At 38.2% G+C, this 13,923-nt stretch overlaps 1 protein-coding gene across 1 annotated transcript; it reads left to right on the top strand.

The window, feature by feature from the left end:
- The first annotated feature begins 1,677 nt into the window (after window positions 1-1,677).
- On the top strand, window positions 1,678-12,287 carry LOC144762723 (syncytin-2-like). Its single transcript, XM_078647971.1, has 2 exons — window positions 1,678-2,362; window positions 11,944-12,287. The coding sequence occupies exons 1-2, from the start codon at window positions 1,678-1,680 to the stop codon at window positions 12,285-12,287; spliced, it is 1,029 nt and encodes a 342-aa protein (XP_078504097.1).
- Window positions 12,288-13,923: the final 1,636 nt, after the last annotated feature.

The following is a 13,923-nucleotide window of genomic DNA, read 5'->3' as shown; positions in this document are numbered from 1 at the left end:
TTGGGTCCCAATAATCGATCTGACAATCGGCCCTATACGAACCAGAAGTCAGACTCAGCTAGATAGACAGTGGGATAGTGAGGACGAGACAGGTGAAGAAGAAGCTACTCAGATCATCGAAATCCACGTTAAATCTGATTCTGAGGAGGACCAGGTAGGGAGAGAGCAGGTAATAGACACTCCTCCAAGAACACCTGCACCAGAAGAGAGACAGATAGAAATTAGGGCGGAAGTTCAAGCGGAAGAAAATCAAGAGCTCGAAGAGCTGGAACAGGTAGGATTAGACAATTGTGTTCAGGAAGAAGAGATCGAAACAGATCAAAGCCAAAATCAGCATATACCTGAACAAGGCCAGTTTAGGGACCAGGCAGAAGAAACAGATGAAAGACCTGGACCTAGTCAGTTAGGGAGCAATACTGAAGACAAACTTGATCCCAATGTGCCACAACTGAACGAAAACAAAAGGGTGTTTGAAGAAGGCCAAGACACAGTGCCAGTTAAAAGACTAAAAAAGGGTGACTCAGTACCTAGATTTGTGAAAAGGCTGAGATTGCGTCTGAAGACGATAACCGAGGAGCCTGAACAGATAAATGAGGTCTCGAGTCAAACTGACCCAGTGGTGACAAAGCCAAAGAGAAGAAGTGCTCGCATCAAGAAACTGAATAACAAGTACTCGAGCCCTGAATGGACTTACTTTGTATTGGAGGAATTTGAGAATTTGGAAATAGGTGACGAAAGCAATGAAAGTGATGAAGAATTGATTGTTGAACAGACCGAAGAAGAAGAAGAAGCAACCTGAAAAGTTACTCGAGTAAGGAAGCTGTGCAGAGTTACAAAGAGGGGTTGAAGCTTCTTTTGATCCAAAAATGTCTGATTCTTCTGAGAATGGGAGACCGAGACAAAGTTGTTGCAAAACATGCTGCCAAGTATGTTTATGTAGTGTAGCAATAGTACTGATCCTTTGGATAGGACTAACAATAACTATTCCTTCTATGATGAGTAAAAACCCAAGTCTATACCCAAATAATAACCTACCTGATGACACTGTAGAATCACACACTAGAATTACACCACGAAAAGTAGACGCATTGGACAAACCGCTTAGCCTGAAACAGACCAGCATAGATTTAGAAGCACCAGATGAGGAAGGATTACACTTTAACAAAATAAAGAACAAAACTAATTTAAATGTTTTCGCAAACCTGTTAGTACATTATGTAGAAACTATGGAAATAGACGACTGTTATGTCTGCATGAAGCTACCTACTTCTGTAGCTGAAGGTGTGACATACCACCACTTGCCCTTAACCTATGGAATTTCCTGTAGTATACTAACTAGTTTATTCTATAAAAGAGGACCTTTACAGTATTATTATTCAAATTCTGATGTGACATTTTCCGAAACTTCCTGTTCGAAGAAACATGAACCCTGTACATACGACTAGAGATGTAGCTAAATACGTGAGTGATTATTTTCTAACTGTAGGAAAAATAAATATAGATGACGCACACAAAAATAACTTGACATGTTCTTTACATGAAAAAGAGAAAGAATTTCTGGATATGGTAGAAAAGAGAAGAGAAAGTTTCCAAAAGAAGGCGAAAGACAAGAACCAAAAAGTTCCTAAATGGGCAGAGAGTATAGGGAGCACCTCAAATGGTGGAGCTAACGCTGCAATGTTGCCGGATTTCGAAAAGAAGGGGAAACTTTGTCTTAAAAGAGAAATGACTAGTTATTATAACAATATTTTCATTGGTTCCAGTGAATGCGAACATAATTACAAGGTAATTGGGGGTTGGGGTTTCAAAGATGGGACAGAGCCTGTATTTCCTGGAATTTATTTTATTTGTGGGAATAAGGCTTACTTCAAATTGCCCGATCATTGGTACGGGAGTTGTTATTTTGGTATTGTCTTCCCAAAGATATACCATGTGGGGAAAATCACTGGAAGCAATGAAAAGACTAATCAATTAATACACACTAAAAGAGAAAGTGCTGGTGAGATTGTAGGAGATATTTTTAGTGCACTGATACCTACAGTGGGAGTGGTTCTGAATACACACAGAATTTGCAAATTGTCAACAGTAGTGGATCGGTTGTCTACTGACACTGCTGGAGGTTTCCTGATGGTCAATACCGAAGTGGTTGCGATCAGATCAATGGTTTTACAGAACAGACTTGCTCTTGACACCCTATTGGCAAAAGACGGCGGAGTCTGCAGAATGCTGAAAGTGCAACATTGTTGCACTTACATACCTGACAAAAGTGTAGAGATCAAAGGGTATGTGAGGAACATTACAAATTTGGGAAAAGAGCTTAAACCACTTGAGGTTGACAGTGCCTGGAAGAGACTTACTGATGGTCTCTCCGCCGTAGGTCATTGGTTTGCTAACTTAGGTAAAAGTTTTTTGATTAAAGTACTGATGCCAATTGCGGGAATAGGTTTAGTAGTATTCATCATATTCATCTGTTGTAAATGTCGAAAGCACCAAAAGAAGTACACTGTGAACCAGAGAGGAGTGAAGAGAAATGTGGATGAACTTGAATTAGAGGAGCTGAATAATCAGATTTATAAAAGGGTGAAAAATTCTCACCCTAATAAAGAAACTAAAGAAAAGCTGAACCGAATGTTTGAAGAGATTGAATTGGGGAAAATGTGAAAAGTTGGCATCTGGTTCTATGAATTTGTGATGATCTAAAATATCATCAAAGAGGGGATTGATGGAGCAAGGATTCGCACGTACAGCGACTTGCTTGGATCAAGAACCTCAAATAATGTTAATAAAATGTAATCAACCTGTTTGTGTTACTAATATTGCACATTTCTACATTACACGGGGTGTCCCAGCGAAGCTTGCATATGTATTTACTAACCGTAATACGCTTGCCTCTAAAATGGCCGCTGCTTAGCGGGAATTTCTTCTGCGCATGCGTTGGTCACACTCACGTGACGTGACGCACTCGCAGTTCTGGTGGGAAATCTTTGCGCTTGCGCACTAGCTATAAAATGGCCGCTTTGTGTTCTCACATGCCGAAGCTTGCAGTGCAGCTTTTGCAATGCTGTTCGTTTTGCACTAACCTTAATGCTATAGTTAGTATAAAGTAAGGGGAGTCATATAGGGATTCCTGGTATACAGTGTATTCATTTATTTCTGTGTTCTAAATTGTTTTCCTTTACTTTTCATGTATAGAATCTTTTGGGCCTGGGAGGCACTAACTACCCCATCTTAGAAGTCCCTATTGCGCATGTCATCCTGGCAGAGGAAAGAAAACCTTGTACCAGTGGAACTCAGCCAGCTGGCAGCCACAGTCAAGATGCTCCTGGGAATCGACCTGTAGCCCAGCAAACGGAGCTGGAATGTACTGCATTTGAAACAATTGTAATACAATTTGTATATTCCCTTGTTAGGTGAACTGTAGATGTCATGGGAACCCCAAATTCAATAGGCGGTCCCAAAAGATGTAAATTGGGGCTTGAGAAAATCAAATCCTGGTGGGTGTGTTGACCTGTCCTTTCTTTGGACCAATCAAAATTGGGGATTCTTACACTTGCAACATTTGGGGGGTGGTACACTGACCCGAAAACAGTATAACTTGCCTAGGTTTAGCTAGAGAATTTGTCCGACTTGTCCGAATAGCTGACCTGTCACTGACCCAACGCACTCAATAGGTGACTGATACAGAGAGCTGCGGAGCACTCTGTCCGTAATTTCCAGAGACCCAAGCGGGGTTTTGGAGACTTTAAGTGCTGGCGGAGCACTTTGCTGGGGAATTCGATAACCCAATCGGGGTTCTGACTGATAGCTGCAGAGAGGGTGTAGCGCAGGCGTTGCAACTGAACTGCGGGTGCTGGTCTTACCTTGGTGGTCCTGTCCTGATCCTAATCTGGTTTTCCTGTCCTGGGTGTCCATTCTGCACCTGCTGGCCTACTGGTGACTGTCCTTCCTTGGGGTTGTTCCTTATTTTTCCCCGTCCTTTAGTTACTCCACGTCAAGTCTAAATTCCTGAAAATTCTTACTAGCATGTGCCCTGTTCTAACTTTCCTTTAGAGTCCTAAATGGTTAGTCTTATTTACTTCCTATATGGATATGTACTCTTTATAATCTTAGTTATTGACAGTTTACTTGCTGTGAACCTTATGCTTTCTGAACTTGATGAAAACTAGATAAAGGTTTTAAAACTTCCTGAGTCTGTGTTATTATATGAGAGCAAATAGGGTAAAAGGTATTTTGTATTTTTGGTGTCTGCCTTTCTTTTACAGCTAGCTCCCTGATCCATTGTGATCATAGGTACCCGTAACAGTGGATTGGTAAGTCGGGTACATTGGAAATAAATAGGAAGGGTTACTGGTAGTAGAGTGTAAGGTTACCCGATTAATAAAAATGGTGAATTGGAATTTATAGGCCCAATGTGCATATGGTAAAATTGTTGGTCGGGTGACCTGCGCGCTCTATCACTACCACCAGGCACAAAGAATTTCTGGCTCTCTGGCCTCAAATGAGTTCTATGAATATCCGTTATGGTATCCTTCATCCTTGTTTTTGCTAAATCACACAGGAAGGTGTTTCCCGTACCTTTGAACATCCTCTCGAGCTAAAACAGTTGCTAGATTCCATTGTTCAACTTTCTATGGACACCTTTGTTCAATGTTCCTGAACTTTTTATGCTCCAATATTATTAAATTGTTCATTGCTAATGTTTTGCAATTGTTACTGTTACCTCTTATCTAACTCTAAATGTTCCTCATTTATTGAGGTCCTCAGCGGTCCACACAAATAATTGCTCTCCAATTATTCTACTTATACTATATTTTACATTATTTTCTCAATGATTTTCTTATCCTCTTCCTCTCTTCAGTGTTGTCTATCTTGCCCTTGAGTGCAGACATGCCAGTTTCTATTTCTTATTTTGCTTCTTACAGATCTGGCTTTTTTGTCTTTGATCTGTCATTTCTTTCTTTCTCTCCTTCTAACTCTTTTTTCCCTCCTTAATTTGTCCTCCTTCCATCATTTTCCTATTTTTTTAATCTTCTCTTAATTTTTCTTATATGCATATTAATACTTCTTTTTTGTGCTTTTGTGTCATCTTCTTCATTCTGCAAGGTTCTTTATCATTTATTATTTTTTGCCATTTTTTTGTTTTTTGTATAATTTCCTATTGATAAATGGTGTCTTTTTGTCTCTATGGTTACTCCATTTATGTTCTTTATATTTCTTATTTATTACCTCATTATTGCTAAACAGTGTATTTTTCCTCCCATTGTTGTGTCTGCAGTGTGTAATCATTGTTCCTGTACCCTTGTCTTTAAAAGAGATATATGCTTAATGTTGTATCGTGGAACTTTTAACACACATTTGGAGAGACAATGTTAAGATTACAATTTCTGGCTAAAATGCCATGCAATTTCAACATAGAGATGACAGGATTGATGAACGTCCACGCAGTTTTTATGAAGATTATAAATATTTTATTTCATTGCAGTGCATCCACAGCCAACGCGTTTCACCCAACACAGGCTTCTTCAGGGCTTTTTGCTTCAAATCACACACAGTTGTGACCCTTACAGCCAAATTCCATACGACAATTCCTTCAGTGTTCAGTGTAAATATTAGCAAGGCCTTTGTAACTCTGAGAAGAGATTTCCTAGTTTGCATGCTGCTCCGACATGAGCTCTTTTGTCAATTCCTATGGAGTAGGAGTGTTTCTGTAAGGTGCTAATTAAAGCACTGACGGTACCCTAGCCATCTGCGCTGGTCCGACGCGTTCCTTGTCCCGATTTCAAGTTGTATCGTGGAACGTTCGTGGTCTGGGTCACCCTGTCAAGCGTCAGAAGATACTCTCCCATTTATCAAAGTTAAACTGTCAAATTGCTTCTTTACAAGAAACCCACTGTAATAACGTTGAGTCTCTTAAACTTAAACACCAATGGGTGGGCCAGGTTGTTTTTTCATCTGCGGTCAATTGCAAGGGTGGGGTTGCAATCCTCTGACATAAATCTTTACAAATTCACATTTTGTCTACTGAAAATGATACAAATGGACAATGGGCAATACTTAAGACCAAGGTCCATAATAAAGTCATCACTTTCTTTAATATTTACGGACCAGTTAAACCTGACCCTGATTTTTGGAACATGATTAAACTTATATTATCTTCCATTTCCAATCCCAATATTGTTGTTGCTGGAGACTTTAACAATTGGCTTGATCCTTTTTCCGATAGAAAATCAAAATGTAAATTTACACCTGACAAGTCTCATAAATCATTTAAATCGCTATTGCCTCTCGTCCACTTTTCGATGTATGGAAAACCTGCAATCTGATCACTATGAATGTACTTTTTTTCTCAAATGTTCACCATACAATGTCACGTATTGATTGTATTTTGGTTTCAAAATCCCTATTACCCTCTGTTCAATCCTCAGAAATTGGATCCATTTTTATTTCTGACCATGCCCCTGTTTCTTCGTCATTTGATCTATCCCTTACCAACTCCAAACATGCCGGGTGAAGATTTAAATACTCTCTCCTATCTGACCAATCCTATATATCTGAGGCCACCTCTTTCATAAATGAATTCTTTCTGTTCAACCAAGCTAGTGATACTTCTATCCTTAATAACTGGGACACCTTTAAAGCATTCTTTAGGGCTTTCACCATTGCATACACAGCCAAAAAGAAGAAATTACTAAACTCCAAGTATCCCTCTACTCTCAAAAACATTAAATCTCTATAACACTCTTTCTTCACATCTAAATCTCCTTCACACTTCCGCGATTTCATTAAGGCAAAATCTGACTTAAATAAATTAGCTACAGTTGATGCGTGCAATATTTTACTTAAAATAAAATCCAAGTATCATGGGGGTCAAAATAAAGCAGGTAAAATGTTGGCTAACTATTTGAAAATCAAAATGGAAAAGAAAACCATCTGCCCTATTCGTAACACTACTACTAATACTTTACTTCATTCTGATTCTGATATTGTTAATGTTTTCCAATCCTACTATCATTTTCTAAATATTGATGATACTTCTCCTTGTGCTAGTGATACTCATTGTGTCTTTGATGATCTTCCCTCTCCCCATCTGTGCCTGATGAAATGTCTCTCCTTGATGCCATTAAATCTTTTAGGAGGGCCAGGGTTCCTTTGAGCTAATCTCAATTTTCTCTTCTATTTTTGCTCCTCGTCTACTTGAATTTTTTAATTCCTTCATCTCTAAATCAAAACCTGAGGGATCCTTTTTAGATGCCCTCATTGTAAGCATCCCTAAACCTGAAAAAGACCATACCCTTTGCCAAAACTATCGCCCAATCTAATTAATTAATTATGATTGTAAAATGTTTGCAAAGATTCTTGCTTCTAGATTGGATACTGTTATACCCCTACTAATCAAATCTGACCTATCCGGTTTTATTAGAGGTCGACCTACCTCTGATAATGCTAGTATGTTATCTAATGTACTTGCATTGGGGAAAAGCTATCCTGACCCTCTAGCTGCATTATCTCTTGATGCTGAAAAGGCATTTGATCTTGTAAATTGGCCATTAATGTTCAAAACTCTTTACTGGTTTGGTTTCGGCCCTAAATTCATTTAATTTATTAAGTTGTTATATCTTGAACCCCGTGCATCTATTGCTGTTAACAGACTTTTATCCCCCTATTTTAACTTAAATAGAGGTACCAGGCAAGGTTGTCCACTTTCCCCTGTTCTATTTCTTTTATGTCTTGAACCTTTCCTTGAACGCATCCGACATAACCCCCCAATAAATCTCATGAAATCAAATGATCTGCTTATGCAGATGATATTTTGATGTATCTCTCTAACCCCTCTACCGCATTACCCACTTTCCTACAGGAAATTGATTTATACTCTAAAGTTTCTGGCTACAAATTACATTTTTCTAAAACAGAGGTATTACCTTTAAACTCCACCTGTTATCAATACATGTTTTCCTACACCAATTTCAAATGGTGTCCGTCTAAATTAAATATCTGGGTGTATGGTTCTCCTCTAACATCCCTCATACTCTTTTACACAATTGTAATGCACTAAAACTTAAGATTCATAATTCATTTAATTCCTGGTCCCCTCTTTTTCTTTCTTGGTGGGGTAGACTGGATGCTATTAAAATGATGATTGTACCTCTCATTCTTTTCTTACTTTCTATGTTACCAGTCAAAATCCCTAATTATTATTTTAAACAACTTAACTCTCTCTGTATTAAATACTCGTGGAATAATACGCCTTCTCATATTGCCTTATCTAAATTAATTAAACCACAAATTGAAGGAGGTGTAAGATTTCCTAATTTTAAATTATATCATACCGCTTTTTTACTTAGACAATTCTATTCTGTAAATAAGTAGACCCACGACTCATTGATGCCCAGATGGATTGCTTTTGAGTGTTCCTTGCTACATGATTTCTCCTTTTCTGACATTCGTTCTATGACTAACTGTACTTTTATTCTCATTATCCCATCTTAAAATACGCCCAACATTTGATACATTCATTGTTCACAGAGGGTGCACTTTTCAACAAGAGTTCCTTACATCTTCCATTTGGTATAATAAATTAATTAAATTCCGACACAAATCATTCTACTTCAAACATTGAAAAGAGAAGGGTATTTTTTATGTTTATCAACTTGTATCTCATAACTCTGTCATACCCTTTTCTGCATTACAACAATGTTATACCTTACCTCCATCCTACTCTTCCCAATACGCACAAATATTCAATGCTCTTCAACCATTCTTGTCATCAAAATGTTCTCCTGATGACACCATTTCATCAAAACCCTTTACTCCCTTGATCCCTTTGCCCACCATTACTCCCGACTCCACTCCCAAAGCTTTGATTATATAAAAGCTTCTGTCCACTCCCACATCTGATAGGGTGAAAGCCAGTATTGAATTAGCTTGGGAACAAGGCCTCTCTATATACCTTTCCACTAACAGATGGAATAAACTATGGCATAACATTTTCACTACCTCAAAAGCTGCTAACATTATTCAATCTTTATTTTTTCTCTACAAGAGAGCAGTTTGCACTCCTGTTTATATTCATAAGATTAATCCTTCTTCCTCTTCCCTTTGTTGGTCTTGTATCTTCTCGGATGGCACATTGTTACATTTACTATTTTACTGTTTTTAAATTTTGGAAATCCATATGGTCTATATTTTCCAAGATGTTTCATTGTAATATACCATTATCAATTCAAAATGTATTTCTTTGATCTATATCTACTGATTTTTCTGACGTTACACCAAATTTGAAACTGTTTGACCTTTTCATTTCCCTTGCATTTATTTGAACTTGCTGGAAAGATAATTCCAAAGTATGTCCGTTAACGTGGTGGAACCTTATTTGTAATGAACATAGAATTTCTACTGTCTCATAATCAACACTATCTTAGAAAATCGAATCGGATTTATTTTGGATTCCCTTTATTACTTATCTATTTCTCACCCTTCTATACCTTAGTTCTTTATCTCATCTTTCCCCTCTTTCCCTTTCCTCTTTCTCTTCTTGTTTTTCGTTTTCCTTTCTTATTCCTTATCTTTAAAAACTTGTATTCTAGTATCACCTGTTCTTAATATATACCCTTATTCTTATTATTCATTTCTCAACCATAAGATGATCTCCTTTCCCTTCTCCTTATTATCTTCAAATTAAATTGCTCCTTATTATAATATTTTTTGATGTTATACACTTTATTATTCTATTGTTCCATCTTATGCTTCACTGTAACTTTGGTAATTTTATTATTACATCAATAAAAATTATTTAACAAAAAAAAAAGATATTACAGGACACGCCCTCAAGCGCACTCCTCTAGTTGCGCTGTTGGGTTATGTCAAAGAGGTGCCTTCTGAAGTGCGCAAATTAACAGCGGTCCCACTGCTTGCCAAGCTCAGGGTTGTGATGAGATGGGGTTATCACTTACTGCCACTCGCAACTGACTGGCTCAAATACGCAGCATATTGTAAGGAACAACTTGCTGCCTTTTGGGAGCTAATGCTTTTGCGCTCCCGGTCTATGGATGTTTGGAGTCCCCTTGAATTGTATGTCTATGTCCGGGCAGACACAACAGATCAAGGACATGACATTGCAGATGCTGCCCTCTTAGCAACTAATGATACTACTTAATCCCTACTTTGCTCAGTACTGTTACCTGGCAAGTGAATTTTATACCACTGCACGCTACAGACCTGCTTGTTATCCCTCTTTAATTGCAAATGCTTCAACATGTAACTTCTGAGTGACCGCTGTTCTATGTTCCACCCTTCTTGATTTCTTCTCTTATGAACAGCAGAATACGGACTACAGTGCATAATCTAGATGCATACTTGCTTTTGCATCATTGTCATCACCATATATTGCGATCGCTGTAATCCCTGTACTTCTGTGGTGTATGAAATTTAATAAAATAAAGAAAAAAATAAGAAAACTGTATGCATTGTTGAAAAGTGTATACAAGTGTGAACCATCTACGAAATTCATGAAACTCAAGAAGGCTCCCTATTCAGTGCTAAATGTAGCTTAGTTAGCTAAAGGTAAGGAGAGGATGAGGAATGCAGAAGAACCATGTTCTGCCCCGTTGTCGATATTATGTTAATTGTTATATCAGCTACTATTCAAATTGTCTGCACTAGAGGGTTTTAATTTGTAATAAATGTTGATACTATATTTAGAGCTTCCTACTGTTCTTCTAAGTAGCTATCCATAATGAAAGAGGGTCGACATTTTTCTACCTATTCCTGTGAAGTTTCATCGGACTGATTGCTACCAAATACATATCTCACTTACGTTAAGCTCTGTTGGTTGCGGGGGCATTGCAGTCTATTGAGTACTTTGTCTCATGCTGGCACAATATGTCCTTATTCCAGAGTGTCTAAAGAACTCCTAGCTGGGCGGTGTTCTGAAAAATCCAGAAAACCTTATCATTGGTGCCCAGCATGGAGCTGATCTTTGAATAGTTCTGGATAACACGCACATGATTTTACTAGTTGTTATTCAGATAGGTCCATTGGCATCCTCCTTCAGTAAGACATGGACTTATAAAAGGATAGGTCCACATTTCAATTCCATTTTTATATCTCATTTTGTGAATCTATTTTACAAAGGTGCAGCAGCCTATTCAGATAGGTGTGTATTTTAGGGCACCTCTTACATGATATGGTGGACATCTAGCCCATGCAGTTCAGAATGTTATCAAGATGACTGTGATAAAATTAGAAAATTAATTGGTATCAGTATTCTGGTGACTGTTCTTTGCAGGACTCTATTGACAGTAAACTGGCAGAAAGAAGTCAAAGTATTGCAGAAAGGATGGATATGTCAGGTAGAAAAGTGAACAAGTTTGTGAGGTTGAAGTTAGTATAAACAAGGAAGAGAAAGATTCAGATTCAAAGACTAATTTTTTTAAAGAATTTGTATTGGCATCTGAAAAGTTTACATGCAAAATTTTCATCAACAAACAAGTGGTATCTTTTGCAACCTATGGTTACCCTTACAGGTCCACAATATCCAACACGTTCAGTCAATTTTAAAACAATTGTAAGTATATCAGTTACCAAAAGAAGTAAATGTATAAGGTAACAACCAATAAATGTAAATAGATTAAAGCAGATAGACTGAAGAATCATTCCCAATTCAGTCCTCCCCTAGTCAAATTTTGTGTTTTTTGTCTTGCGGCCCTTGCGTCCTTGATTTGCATAATATCTTTCTGAACCCAATGTTCAGTGGCTGGGTTCCATAGTTAATATAAACCATGGAGTGGTGAGTTGGGGAGCTCTCGGGGAAACAGGGATAGCACAATCTCTGTTCACCCACAATTTGGGTAGATGTCCTGGACCCAAAGCAGACCTGCCCTGTTTGATGTAAATGCGAAAGGGTGTCCACATATTTTCACATTTCTGTACTCAATCTCACAGAATGGCAGTGTGACAGGACACCCTCGGAGGATGATGGCTGGTGCCCCGGGGGTACCTCAGAGGCATGCCTGGCGGAGTCTGACCCCGGACATGACCCCGAAGTGGAGGCAGGAGAAGGAGGACGGACGGAGCGAGAGGAGGCAAGAGACAGAGCAGGAGAAGGAGTATGGACGGAGCTAGAGGAGGCAAGAGACGGAGCAGGAGATGAAGGACTGACGAAGCGAGAAAAGGCAAGAGACGGAGTAGGAGAAGGAGGATGGACAGAGAGAGGCAAGGCAGGAGAGCCGGAGGACGTACCTGGATCTGAGGGCGAGGACACGAACAAACACCCACATAGTACATAGTAGTGGAGGGAGGGAGAAGAGTCCCTCTACCTAATCCACGCATTTGGCCCTAGCGTGGAACGAACGCAGCAGTCAAGGGTGGTCACGTTGCTCTAAGGGTGGGTCCCTGAGGAAAAAGTGTCCCTGTAAAGGCCATGACCGGTGGCTCCCTTCACTAACACATCCCTGAACCCTACACTGTTCATGTAGTGTGACGGAACACTACGTGTGTGCCCCAGCCTTTTACCATTAGCTGTGGGTGAACCGTTAGAGGATAGGCCAGGGTAGGCCTGTAAATAGGGGACTGATTGCCTCTCCTTTCCTCTCCTTTCTTTTCTTTTTTCTTTTCCTATGGGAAAGGCTGACGTATCACCAGCAAGACGAGACGATCGTCCTCGGCAGACTGTTATAGAGTAGGGAAGCAGCCTAAGGGAGACAGTCAAGCCCAGTTGTTTGAGGATTATAACCACAATAAAACTCTACATATAGATGTTCCTGTCTCCGAAATTTTCTGATACGTGACAGGCAGTTAATTTCTCCACTATATATATATCGGCTAAACCTTGGTCATCCAAGCTTTTATTGGTCGAGAGAAAGGCAATTAAAAAAAATAGGTCAATGAGAAGTGCTGCCATGAGGAAGGGAGTAACTAGCTTCCTACTCAAAGTTGTCAAGGGATATTCAGTCATATCAATAACTCCCAACGGGTTCACTAATAGAATATCAATGCTAAAAACATCGATGGTAAAAATATCGGGTAAAAAAACAGATTGTAAAAATTACGACTCTCTATACTTAAACAGGTAAGTACAAAAATATTGAATCAAAAATATCGAAGTTAAAAATACAGATGTTAAACATATTGATTTAAAAATATGAATAAAATAAAATAATATATTAAATATAAAAAAGATTAATATTATCTTCAACAAAATAAATTACATTTAATGTGCATTTAACTAAATATAAAAATTAAACTTAACTTAAAAAATATAAACACACAAACATAATAATTTATACATATACAAATATTTACTTTAAAATAATGTATTAACTTATCCTTATTAATTTTCAAATTTTAAATTATATAAAAATAAAATATATGCATATTTCAATAATTAAAAAAATAATTCTATAATTACTATTCCCACTCCAGTGAGTGCAACAGTAGGGAAAGTGTTGAATAGCGGAGGGGTAAAAATTACTATTCCCACTCCAGTGAGTGCAACAGTAGGGAAAGTACCGGATAGCGGAGGGGTTAAAATTACTATTCCCAATCCAGTGTGTGCAACAGTAGGGAAAGTGTTGGATAGCGGGGGGGGGGATAAAAATTATTATTCCCGCTCCAATGAGTGCAAAAGTAGAAAGAATTTTGGACAGCGGAAGGGTAAACATTATTATTCCCACTCCAGTGAGTGCAACAGTAGTGAAAGTATTGGATAGCAGAGAAACAAAAATGACTAATAAAATTTCAACAATTAAAACAAATAATAATCTTAAGAAAAAATAAACAATATTTGAAAAATATACAATTAAATATATGAAACATATAAAAAGAACACATATTATAATATTATCTCGGACACTCAGTACGGATTCAGGATGGGGAGGACCACTAGTGACCGATGTTTGAACCTCTATATGCTGACTGCCAAAT

Source organism: Lissotriton helveticus, chromosome 6 (assembly GCF_964261635.1).
Source record: "Lissotriton helveticus chromosome 6, aLisHel1.1, whole genome shotgun sequence".
Taxonomy (NCBI): Eukaryota; Metazoa; Chordata; class Amphibia; order Caudata; family Salamandridae; genus Lissotriton; species Lissotriton helveticus.
The sequence above is the reverse complement of the archived record's forward strand: the minus strand, read 5'-3'. Positions and strand labels throughout refer to the sequence as shown.

Bases quoted from the DNA above. Each gene is read 5' to 3' on its own strand.
- LOC144762723 (XM_078647971.1), top strand. From the start codon at position 1,678: ATGTTGCCGGATTTCGAAAAGAAGGGGAAACTTTGTCTTAAAAGAGAA. The intron at 2,363-11,943 runs GTCTCTCCGCCG...TCAATCTCACAG, and splicing joins CTGGAAGAGACTTACTGATG to AATGGCAGTGTGACAGGACA.